General features: G+C 39.0%; 2 protein-coding genes across 3 annotated transcripts; one reads left to right on the forward strand and one right to left on the reverse strand.

Moving 5' to 3' along the window:
• Nucleotides 1-543: 543 nt before the first annotated feature.
• LOC121737827 (zinc finger protein 235-like) lies at nt 544-7,174 on the forward strand. 2 transcript variants are annotated; one of them, XM_042129546.1, is made up of 7 exons: nt 544-642; nt 2,512-2,572; nt 3,187-3,372; nt 3,640-3,741; nt 4,383-4,460; nt 5,079-5,171; nt 6,055-7,174. In XM_042129546.1, the coding sequence occupies exons 2-7, from the start codon at nt 2,545-2,547 to the stop codon at nt 7,038-7,040; spliced, it is 1,473 nt and encodes a 490-aa protein (XP_041985480.1). In that variant the 5' UTR covers nt 544-642; nt 2,512-2,544; the 3' UTR covers nt 7,041-7,174. The 2 variants fall into 2 exon arrangements, with proteins under 2 accessions (XP_041985480.1, XP_041985481.1); XM_042129547.1 differs by lacking the exon at nt 544-642 and adding an exon at nt 2,098-2,167.
• Nucleotides 7,175-8,824: 1,650 nt separating this feature from the next.
• On the reverse strand, nt 8,825-11,122 carry LOC121737835 (zinc finger protein 724-like). The gene is made up of 4 exons (XM_042129566.1): nt 10,988-11,122; nt 10,514-10,618; nt 10,290-10,395; nt 8,825-9,796 (listed from the first exon to the last, which is right to left on the reverse strand). Exons 1-4 carry the CDS (start codon nt 11,090-11,092, stop codon nt 8,994-8,996), a joined length of 1,119 nt encoding a protein of 372 aa, XP_041985500.1. The 5' UTR covers nt 11,093-11,122; the 3' UTR covers nt 8,825-8,993.
• Nucleotides 11,123-12,778: the final 1,656 nt, after the last annotated feature.

A 12,778-nucleotide genomic window follows, 5' to 3' on the forward strand; every position in this document is an offset into this window, starting at 1 on the left:
TTGCTCGTTTGCCCACATATTTTATTAAAAAAAAAAAAGAAGAAGAAGAAGATAGATATAATAATATTGTGAATATTTTTTATTACTCTTCGTTTATCGCGTGGAAAGTTGGAAACCATACATTTTTCCGCCATTAAAAGTATTCTATGCCCCTTCCCGGGACTCAAATTATCTCCATGCCAAGTTTCATCAAGATTGGTTCAGCATAGGGCTGCCATCAGCCCATCACCCAAATTGCCTTCGCCGGTCAGGCTGCAGGCACGACAAAATTCCCGGACATTTGACCGAAATGTGGCTATTTCCCCGGACACCTCAGCTCTGTATTTACGATAATGTCTTGCCAATTTTAGCTTTTCCAACAAGAACTTGTAAAAATCTGACTAACTCACTTGAGTTAGTTAGATTTTTACAAGTTCTTGTTAAATACTCTTAAAAAAAATAAAAATTCGCTAAGCATGGATGCTTAGCGAGTTTTTATCTTTCGTTTATTGCTGCATGACTTAAAAGTTTTTTTCTCAACAAAAGTGTCAGGATTTCACCCGGACACTTTTCAAAAACCCAGCAGCACCCCGGACGCCCTTCAAACTAGGGCGGAGTTTTGGTGCAATGGAGTTGTGGGCATCATTTAGTCTGTAATACTGTGTAAGTAATAAATACCAATTTAATTTGTGTAGACAACTATTTATTTATTTATTTTATATATATTATATATATTTTAAACGTGGGAGAGCCATGCTTCGGCACGAATGGGCCGGCTCGACCGGAGAAATACCACGTTCTCACAGAAAACCGGCGTGAAACAGCGCTTGCGCTGTGTTTCGCCGAGTGAGTGAGTTTACCGGAGGCCCAATCCCCTGTACTATTTCCTTCCCTACCCTCCCCTATTCCCTTCCTTTCCCTACCCTATTACCTTATTCCCTCTTAAAAGGCCGGCAATGCAACTGCAGCTCCTCTGATGCTGTGAGTGTCCATGGGCGACGGAAGTTGCTTTCCATCAGGTGACCCGTTTGCTCGTTTGCCCCCTTATTTCATAAAAAAAAAAAAAATCTTTTTTTATATCTATGGACGCTTCACACCACGTCAGTCTGGCCCTGTGCTAAGTACCTGAAGGACTTGTGTTACGGGTACCAGACAACAGAAATATATTTAATACTTTTATACTATACATATATTTAAATTTGAGCTACCGGCTTGAGCTACCGACAGCCCATTAATAAATTCTTTATTTGCACATAAGGTAACATACAAAATGAAGAACACAACAAAAGATACATAAAACAATGACAATACAATTACAATAAAATTTATAAAAATGTGCAAATTGGCGGCCTTACCGCTGTGAGCGGTTTCTACCAGGCAACCGTCAATATAAAATAATTGAAAAAACAATAGTATAAAACTATTACTTACAATACTTAATATGAGATAAAATAAACTACTTATACTTTACATAGATAAGAATTTTATGATAAGTAATTAATATTAGTACTAACACCAAAATTTTCATATTAAAGTAAATAGGTCTAAGTAGTGTTTCTTGACACGTTTCTTAAAGATATTTATGGATTCAGAGCTTTGTATAGAATCAGGTAAGGAGTTCCAGAGACGAATAGCGGAGATGGTGAAAGAAGAATCATAGAACGAAATTTTAAGGGAATGGAAGGCAAGCGTAAGTTTCTTTGCAGAGCGAAGAATAGGATTGCCATGACCTAGAAAATTGAAATTTGATTTTAGGTAGGCAGGAGTTGAGGGATTAAAAAGGATATTATAAAGTAAATGTAGGATGTGAGAATTTCGACGCATCTTGATCGGAAGCCACTTGAGCTGAGACCGGTATTCAGACATATGATCAAATTTGCGGAGGCCAAATATAAAACGGATGCACAAATTTTGAAGGCGTTGAAGGGAAGAGAGAAGATTTTCATTTAGATCACAGTAGCAAACGTCAGCATAGTCAAGAATTGGGAAAAGTATAGTAGTGGCTAGTTTTATTTTGGTTGCAACTGGCAGGAAATTGCTCAATCGCCTAAGAGATGCAGTGGCAGCATTCAGCTTTTGCGTAGTTCTTGGACCTGGAAATCCCATGAGAGGGTGCGGTCAAAGTAAATTCCAAGATTACGCACGGAGGAGCTTTAGGGAATAATATTTCCATCAATAAGAATGTCAGGTAAGGTCTTCCAGTCTACTTTCGCAATAAGCTGCCTGCTGCCAATTACGATGCATTGAGTTTTTATTGGATTGAGGACCAAACCATAGGCATTGCTCCACTCCCGAATGTTCTCTAAATCAGCATTCATTTGGGCAATACCGTGGGATAGTAAGGGAAGCAGAACCTGAATATAGATTTGAAGGTCATCAGCATACATATGATAGGAAGAGGAGATTTTACGAGAAATAGAGTTGATGAAGATGGAAAACAGGAGAGGGGATAACACACTGCCTTGAGGCACTATTATACTTACTGTAAAATTTTTGATTTTATTACATTACTTATTTGAATTTTCTTTTCAGGTAGGAAATAAATAATCAAAAAGTCTCATCATCATGCAAGAAGAAACTGATAATAAGCAATGTATGTAGCTTTTACAGTTTTGAAAATTTTCCATAAGGGAGATCGCAGACTCAGCAGATATGCGGCGCACATACGTGGCGCGGCCATGCAGATTGGCCGCACACTCGATCACACAAAAAGTGTGCTGTCTGCGATCTCCCTGATATACAAAAAATGCAAAAGTAGACACATTGTGTTCTATATAATATATTCCAAAGTTGTTGACAATAAACTGTAAGAGACACAGGACAGAATCCTGAATAATTTATAATAAGTTACGTTATTATCATCTATTATAAAAATGACTTTTAAATTTTGTTATTCTTGCTGAATCTCTGTGGAGCTACTGAACGGAATTGGCTAAAAAAGCTTGAAATATTAGTGGTAGACCAGAAAGGCGGGGAGTGATTTTAAGTTCACTAGGTCGTCTAGTTCTGAATAAATATAAAATATATAAATAGTTTGAAAGACGTGAGATACTATAATTAACAGTATATTATTTTTCAAAGAAATGGGGGAGGCCTATGTTGAACGACAACCTGACTAAATGTGTTTTTCCTGTTTTGCTATAAAAATCGTATGGTTAGAGTCAGTGAATAAAGGCTTTGTTTATTATTATTTATTATTTTCCACAGATTTGGAGTTCGAAGTGAAAATTGTAAAACCGGATTTTATAAAAATGGAGCCAGTTGAGAATGAGGAGGTTTCTGTCAAAACTGAACAGGAAGAGACCAACATTGTTCAAGAACAAGAACCAGAGATGGTTTCTGTCAAAATAGAACCAGTAGAGGAACCGCTTACTAGAGCTGCAGAATGTGAAGGTAGGTACCGGCCTGTCTCTATTATAAAATAAATGTTATTGTTGTTATAATAAGTACTATTTTTTTATAGTGCAGGTACCAAGCATTTTTCTTGAATAAAAACTATCCTATCCTATGTGGGCTACGTCCATTCTTGGACTTCAAGTATCGCCATAAACCCTTTGTTCCATTGAAATCAATGAAACGGACCAAGCTAAATGTTTTTCTTTTAGGGAAAGGTGTTAATAATAATTATTTTTATAACTAGTTTTTTTTTCTCTATTTTAGATCTCCCTATTAGTAACATGTTGGAGTGTGTTATAGCAGAGGGGAAAGATGATCGCTCTAGGATAGCCGGCAAACAGTCAAACTCAAACACAAAAAGTCCAGGTTAGTATTTCTGTGGCAGATAGTTTAAAGCATATTGCAAGAGAAGGATAAAAAATGGTCTTCTCTCCCTTCTTTCTGTTTCATTAACAATAATTCTGGAAGCTTAACCAAAACGCTTTCTTTATTTATTTTTTATAGAATCACTTAATCGGTGCAACTAACATGACATGAGTTCATATTCGTACATTTAACGGTTTATGTCAATACCATACATTTTTAATTGGTGATTATGTAAAGAAACGTGTTAGCTAAGCCTATAGTAAACTTTATCATCTCAACTCATCAATAAGTATTTAGGGCCTGGAGGCCTACTACGAAACAGTTTTGAGACTCAAACAATTGGACGAGAATGTTGCCTCCTGCTCTAACAACGTCATTCCACGTTTGTTAGAGTAGGACGCAACATTCTCGTACGATTGTTTGAGTCTCAAAACCGTTTCGTGGTACGGGCCCTGTTTCACCACTTCCTGAGTAGTCTACAACTTGTCTGAGTGAAGGGTGGATTTTTAATATACACCTTCACTCTATGCAATGGTGGCATTCCAATTTCTAACTATTTCTGATGTTTTCACCATATATTATTTATTGTTAAAGCTATAAATATTCCTTGTATTGTACCCTAAAACACATTTTTTTTTCAGTTATTGAAATTGAGTTAATACCAGTGATCAAGTCTGAACCAGATGATAACACAGATAATGAGTTGGGAGAGAAATGTGGTGAGTTAAATATATTTTTACTAGATGACGCCTGCAACTGCGCGAGACCGTGCATTTTCCAAGATAAAAAGTATCCTATGTCCTTTCCGGGGGCTCAAAGTCTCTCCATACCCAGCAAAATCTGTTTAGTGATTTTAAGCGTGAAGAGGTAACGGACAGATGGTCTTAAGCAGTTTACTGGGTTTCATAATTTGTGGTCATTTTAATAGTCACGAGCTTTTACCCGCGGCTTCGCTCGCGTTAAGAAGTATTATTATATACAAACTTTCATCCCCTATTTGAACCCTTTGGGGTTGGAATTTATCAAAATTCTTTCTTAGCGGATGCCTACGTCATAACCCGTCCAGTGGTTTGGGCTGTGCGTTGATAGATCACTATGTCAATCAGTCAGTCACCTTTGAGTTTTATATATATAGATTTATGAAAATTTTTGATGTAGCCAGTGTGTGCAGTCTTACCGGAGATTATGTGGGTAGTGGGTATGGAACCCGGAATGGTCTGAGACCAGCCCCGGACAATGGGCTTTAAATACTTGTTTCTAGCCATCACATCTGAAGAACAAAGCCATTCTCTAGAAAATGGACTTGCCAATCATAAGCACTTATCTGGTATTTGCAGATGATGGGGCAAGGGGTATTCCAAGTGAAAAAACTGATCACGTTACAAAAAATTATAGTGACTCCGTTGACTCCAAATCAGAAATATGTTCAAGTAAGTTTTGACCACATTGAAAAAATTTGCAAAAAGCAAATCCGCGACTACTACATGCTTTTAATAATATTATATTGTCATGGTTAATACTTAATAATAGATAAGATAAGATAATACTTTGGTTTAAAGATCTTTATTGCCTATTGGCAGGCAGTGCCGTAAACAGCCTTTTTTGCGCCCTGTGCGAGCTTCTTTAACTGCGCCCTTGTTTTTTATAGATATTATTATAGGTAGGTACCCAGAGCAAAATAATATGGCTACTCGTATTACAACCACCAAAAGACCAATTACAATAGCAGTAGTAGTCGTTTTTTTAAAGAACTGATGTGGGCAAACAAGCAGACGAGCCATCTGATGTCAAGTGGGCCCTTCGTCTGTTACGAGTTACAAGTATACCACCCCCACTGTGCTAACCCCCACTCCCACTAAGGGCGCAGTGGGAACTTATCCGGCAAACTGAAAAAATAATAGTCCTGCCTGGTCTGGCCCCAGTGTCTAGGCCCTGTGCCTGGGCACCGGTGGCACCGCCCTATTTGTGGCACTGTTGGCAGGTATTACACGCATCAATATTAACATAATTCTAGTATCACGCGATTCACAAGACGTGTACTGTGATACTGCGATTCGGCCTATTACACCATCAATATTATCACGGAATCGTGATAATATTGATGCGTGTAATACCAGCTGCTATTAACGTATTTCGTCACTTATACAGCTAGACAAGGCTGTAAATGAACGTGGCGAGAAAAGGAAGTAACGCTGATATCATACAAAAACGTCATTTTTGACAGTTCTCCTTTACCAGCAGCGCTCATTGACATATTCATTTAAAGCCTTGGAACGCTGTATGAGAGAAATAAATACACTACTTGTTTTTCAGATATTAAAAAGCAGTTGCGCAAGAGTAAAAAACGCTGTGAAGATATCGACGGCACCAAAAAACGAAACAAAACCTACACGTACACTTGCGACGTTTGCAACAAGAATTACACTCGATCCAATCATTTAAAAAGACATATGCTAAGCCACACAGGCGAGAGACCGCACTCCTGTCACGTTTGCGACAAAAAATTCACCACCGCCAGCTCCTTAAAAGACCATATAAGAATACACATAGGTGAGAAACCCTGCAGCTGTGACGTTTGCGGTAAAAGCTTCTATACGACGCAGGATGTAAAGCGACATAAAGTGATGCACAGTGACCACAAGAAGCACAAATGTGACATTTGCGACAAGCGGTTCGCTTGGTCGGGGAATTTGAAGGCGCATAAGAAAACACACACAGGTCCAAGCCCGTGCACCAATAAGAATCCGTTCACCTACCTGAACCCCGATAAGCAGGTAGGCGTGAAACTGCACGCGTGCGAAATATGCAACGAAACGTTCACAGCGTCTGCGTTTTTGAAAACGCACATGCGTCTCCATTCCGCGGAAAAGGAGTTTAAGTGTGATACCTGCGGTAAGAAGTTCGCCAGTTCGATCAGTTTGAAAAAACATCAGTTGGTACATACGGGCGAAAGAGCGTACGCGTGTGAGACATGCGGCAAACGATTCGCGTACAACAGCCATTTGAACGATCACAAGCTTATACACACTGGCGACAAACCGTTCCCATGTGAAATTTGCAGCAAAAAATTCAGATATAACAGGCAGTTAAATATGCACAAGCTGTCACATACGGACGATAAACCGCACGCGTGCGAATTCTGCGGCAAGAAATTCATCCAGTTGGGCGACTTGCGACGGCATATACAGGTGCATACCGGCGAAAAAACGTACAGATGTGACGTCTGTTCTAGAACTTTTATACAGCTTTATCGTCTAAAAAGGCATAAATGTGTTACTCAAGACCAAGATGCGACGTAACATCGACATTTAAGCAACCTGTATAAGTATGGAGCTTTCAAAGCTAAATAAGGACGAACGACGCCATCGTGTCAAGTTATATTATAGCTGTTTTACATAAAGTTGCTTACAATGAAGTGTATTCATTCTGCGCCTTTTTTATTTGCTTTTGGCGGTGGCCGGTGGTTGAATTCCTACAAATAGTAGTTATTAATAATTAGCGTCAAAAACCCAAAGTACTTTTATTGTAAGAACATTAAAAGTAAAGAAATGAGGACACTGCCAAAAATGATGCATTACGGCGATACATCATCTGACAAAGGTGAAATATTCTCTGAATATTTTCACTCAACATTTTTAGAACCTACTCAAAACTCTATTTTTATTTATTTAAATAATTCATCTTGGCCCATATTATATGTATATACCTTATATACTAACATACATAACATATTTTATACTAAAACTAACACTAAGCACTAAACACGTATTGTCTGCGACGTGTTCGGAAGTCGTCCTCGGAACCTCCTGTAGACGACTCCAATCGGCCAGAGCTCCTCCTTCTCGAAGGTCGGTAGATGATGTGTTGGAACCCTCACCACAAAAGAGCTAAAATTGACTGTGGCGGGACGCGACCCTCAAGAGTAATGATCCACAACTTAGGCCCGTATAAATAGTCAGTACTTAAGATGCGACCCGGTCTCAAGACGCGGTTCGGCTCTGTGATTGGTCCAAATTTTGACAGCGAACCAATCACAGAGCCTGAACCGTGTCTTGAGACCGAGATGCATCTTGAGTACTGACTATATATACGGGCCCTAGAGACGTTGATATAATCGCATGCATCAGTTCGATTGAAGTCTTATAATACATAAGACTTCAATCGAACTGATGCATGCGATTGTATCAACTTACTTAAATCTCTTGACCCTTCAAAATCAACTAACATAATATTATGTTAGTTGAAAAAAAATATCAATTGATCACTAAGTAAATGTAGCTTAAAGTTAAATAATTATTTACCCAACGCATGGACACCGCACAGGGATAGCGCGCGGCGCGGGGCGCATACCGCCGCATAGTAATTTACTGAGTGTCCATGATTCATTTATTTAAAGGGAAATTTGGTCAAAAATGTAGGGAAAGGGAAATTTGGTCAAAAATTTTGTTACATAATTATAATGAGAATCGAGTACCGACTACCGAGTACTCTCCTTAGAGCGCCTTCACATTACGTCGCAAGCGGCAGCAGCGCTGCCATGAGAGTGTACCATAAACCTTGCAGGTTTATGGTACACTCTCAACTAGACATAAGTTATAATTTGTATTACTTAAATAAATAAATAAAAAGCCGCAGTGCTTGCGACGTAATGTGCATGCTATCCTAAAAAACATTACAATTAATGGACACGACGCGTTGCCCGCGCGTGACGTGCGCTGCACGCGAGTGACCGTTCTGCAACGATTTTAAGCCCGGCCGCACATTGTCCGAATTCTGATCAGAAACAGTTGAATTTCGCCGGCCCGCCACCCCGCACACTATCCGAAATAGCCTTCCGGCGAGTTCGAGCTCACTCGGCTCAGTACAAAATGTAAGAGACTGCGCGGACGTTCAACTGTTTCTGATCAGAAAGTGCGGCCGGGCTAAATGGGATAACATATTATGTCATTAAAGAGAAATAACACCCATTTTTTTTTGTTTAATGGACTCTACTAATGATACCTAAGCCCTGGAAATGGTTTAATATCACCCTGTAGAAAACCTCTAAATAGACTGTGAATAAAATGTAAATTATAATACAATGTATACTTAATATTTTATTTTAAAAGTACACCACAATGATTAAGCATTGAGCATTCTTCTTTAGCCTTTTTTTATTCTCCTATCGTGAGCTGTCCTTAACTGCTGTAGTACTTTTAAATTTTATTTCTCATTCTCCATAGAAATCTCCCAGTTTTTAATGTATAATGGGGCTAAGATATAGATGTGTCGTCTGTATGTATTTTTTTTGTATGTCTTACTAAACAACTCGAATCACTGAACCTCCCACCACAAAGATCACAACTATAAGGTTTAACACCGATATGTGTCAATTTATGTCGCCTCAAATTTCTTTTGCTAGTCACTTTTTTGTTACAAACATCACAACTGAAGCATCTGTTATCAGTGTGAATTTTCTTATGTCCTTCCAAATTGGCTTTTGTAAAGAATATTTTGTTGCATACATCACAAGGCATTGGTTTTACCGCAGCGTGTTGTCTTTTGTGCGCTTTTAAAGTACTTATTGTACTCAGTTTTGTATCACATAGATCACAGGCATAGGATTTTACACCACTGTGCACTTGCTTGTGTTCGTCCAACAAACCTTTCCGAATAAACTTTTTACTGCACATATCGCATGCGTACGGTTTCTCACCCGTGTGAAACTTGATATGCCTCTCCAAATCGCCTTTTTCGAAAAAGCTCTTACTGCACATATTACAACCGTATGGTTTATCATCGAAGTGTGTCCGTCTATGTCTTTTTAGATTACAATTTGCGTTGAATTGTTTATTGCATATATCACAGCTAAACGGTTTGACAGTCATATGTGTCTTTCTGTGCCTGTTCAAATTACCATTTGTTATAAATTTTTTGCTACAGACTTCGCAGCTGTATGGTTTGTCCTCATCATTTGTAATTTGGCGTTTTCTGGTATCTTGAGCGCCTGCCGCATTCGCTGCCTGCTCCTCAGCAATATGTTCTAATACAATCTCCACATCTTCTGCTCTAATATCTGTAATAAATAACGATATTTCAATTTTTCATTACATAGATTTTACTTTCAACAAAAAAAGAGAAAATACATGCTACTTATTATGACTTCAAAAAGGTTTTAGATCATACTATTCAGCATCATTTTTAACAAAACATATTATGGAACACATGGGAGTTCATGGATCTCATATGCCTTTGAATATGTGGTACACATACCACATATTTAAATAGAAGTCAGATAATATCTATGCATGGTCAAATGTCCAAGAAAGCATAAGTGCAATCTGTTATCTGAAGTACCCCAGGGGTCTGACTTGGGTCCCCTGTTTCTGCCTAAAAATATCATAAGTTGCCATGAATGCTATTATCTATTTTTATTATTATGTACATAATATTAACATCCCCACTGCTTTAAGGACAATATTATCAGACAATCACAATTCTCTAATAATGTGAAGTAAAACATTTCACAAACCGGTTTCTAGAATATTTTCTGATTTTGAGTTACTCACAATCTTTAGTTTCGTCGGCAGACCCAAAAAACTTGGGACAGTCCTCTGGTGGTATTTCAGTATAGTCCTTTTTAGCTGACAGACGCACTAGTGGTATTTCTTGACTCTTAAAATTGATAAATTATTGATTAATACACAGTAATAACTTATTATTGTAGATATAATATGACTTGCATACTATAAACTTCAGTGTGTTTAAGTAAGAACCCTTAGTTTGCCGTTACCTGATGTTGTTCAGTACTTAGTTCATGAATTTGTTTGACCACCTGCTCACATAGAAGCAACCGCTTATAACAAATGAAGCACAGCGGCTGGGAGCCAGATTGTGTCTGAAAGATGTCGAAAGCAAAATTATAGTAAACAATTATTATGCTTACTTACTTTTAAATTTTGTGTAGTAATGATTCTAACAGTAAATACTAAATATATTAAACTAGATAACGCCCGTTACTCCGTGGCGCCATAATTTGTTAATCACGCGGTAACCGTACATTTTTCTGGGATAAGTACAAAGTATCATAATATGTCCTTTCAGGGGACACAAGTATTTTCATTTACATTTTTGGGCGTGAGGAGGTTACAGACAGACAGACATAATTTCGCAAATATAAAATTAAGTATGGATAGTATATTCTACTGTTAAAGACTAAAATGTAGATTAACAGGTAGATCCAGCAAGTTCACAGGTAAATACGCACCATCACATTTGATAGACCTTCGTATACATTTTGTAAACGTAGATTTTTTACATAAACTACTCTGGCATTATCAGCAAAACATAATAAACAGATGTCTTCATTCATACTTAAAATAATATTAATTTATTATTTCTGCTAAAAATTTAATGAAAAATGAAAACATATCCAATTCGACCAAAATTGACATTATATTGACGTTGACGTTTCAACTTTCTCCAATATCTATCCTCTTATGTCTATGACATTCAATATGGGGCATTTTCTTATTTTTTTAATTTGATTGTCAAACAGCTTCCATTTTAGTAACTAGATGGCGTATGGGTAGACAACTATCGTCTATCGGTAACAATCGGTACAATATTTGACGCCTGACGGTAACCTTTCGAATAACGAACGGTCGTGCTCCACGTTACACACGCTGCAAATATTAATTAATTAATATTTTCGCGAATCGCGCGGCACATTGCCACTGCACGTGGCCATGGCGCTTGTGGCCAACGAGTTGCAGGCGTTTATCCAGCACGCCATCGACACCATGGACGAGGTCAGCATCATGCAGATCTGCAAGTCTTCCTTCACCAGTGAGGAGATTTGCCAAGGGAAGCAGCTGCTGTATGAGACGCTCGGCCAGAGCGCGAACATGCTGTCGCGACGAAGAGACGGAACCGAAAGGAGCGTGCAGGACATCATCTCCCTGCTGAAGCAGACGAAGATCCGGATGAGGTGCCGGCTTTTGTGGCTAAACAGTTGCATAAGCTGCCGCCCGTTACGCTGGACCACGTCGAAGTCGTCAGCCTACTGAAGGACATCAGGTTCCTGAAGGAAGAGCTGGCTGAATTTCGGGGTAGATTGCAGGCGTCGGAATTTATCATCAATGGCCTACGTAGTGAATTATCACAATTGAAAAGTAATAAATGTAGGTCACCTGACGCCGCATTCGTAACTCGACGCCGAGGCGCACAGGCGATCACGTTTAGCCCGTCAGCATTATCGGACGGGTCAACGAACACCTCCACTGCCGCCCCCGCCCGCGTTCCCCTCCCGGTTGCGCCGACGCCGAGTCCACAGGTGACTCAGCAAAACTACGCGACTGTTGCTGGTCGCCCCGCATCTCCCCCGCGGGCGAACGAATTTTTACACACAGGTGCCTTACTCCCGAAACTGATATCGATTTCGATTTGCGATTTCAACGGTTTTTTGACACTTAAGCCATCTAAAAAATGTCTAAAAAATGTCAAAAAACCGTTGAAATCGAAATCGATATCAGTTTCGGGAGTAAGGCACCAGATGAAACCAATTTCGATTTCGTTTGACAGCTGGAGATTGTTGCTCTATTCCGCTAGGTACCTATATTATCTTTATGATTCATACCCAAACATGCATACAAATTGCACATCCGGGCAATTTGTATGGGTATGAAGACGGCATTTTTTTATTTGCATTCCCAGCATTGTTCTCATAGAAAAAGTAGTTCATTTTGGCGGGCTCATTTGATGGTTTCAAGGATAACGGTGTTTACACTATAATAACACACTGTATATTAAGTTTTAATCCTCAATATTTTATACAATTTGCATGATAATAAAAGCTTATCGCGACTCGCGAGACTTAACTATCTATCAGTACAAGTAATATTTTTTTTTTAATAAAAATATATTACTCATGTCGGCGCCATCTATGAGTGCGCCTGCGCAACTACAAGGCTGCGGACTCCGCGACTGCAGCGCCAGCGGAGGCACGGCACAACATCGACTCGACGCAACGTGAACATCGCGCGGGAGCGCCCCGCGC

This window comes from Aricia agestis, chromosome 21, assembly GCF_905147365.1.
Source record: "Aricia agestis chromosome 21, ilAriAges1.1, whole genome shotgun sequence".
NCBI lineage: Eukaryota > Metazoa > Arthropoda > Insecta > Lepidoptera > Lycaenidae > Aricia > Aricia agestis.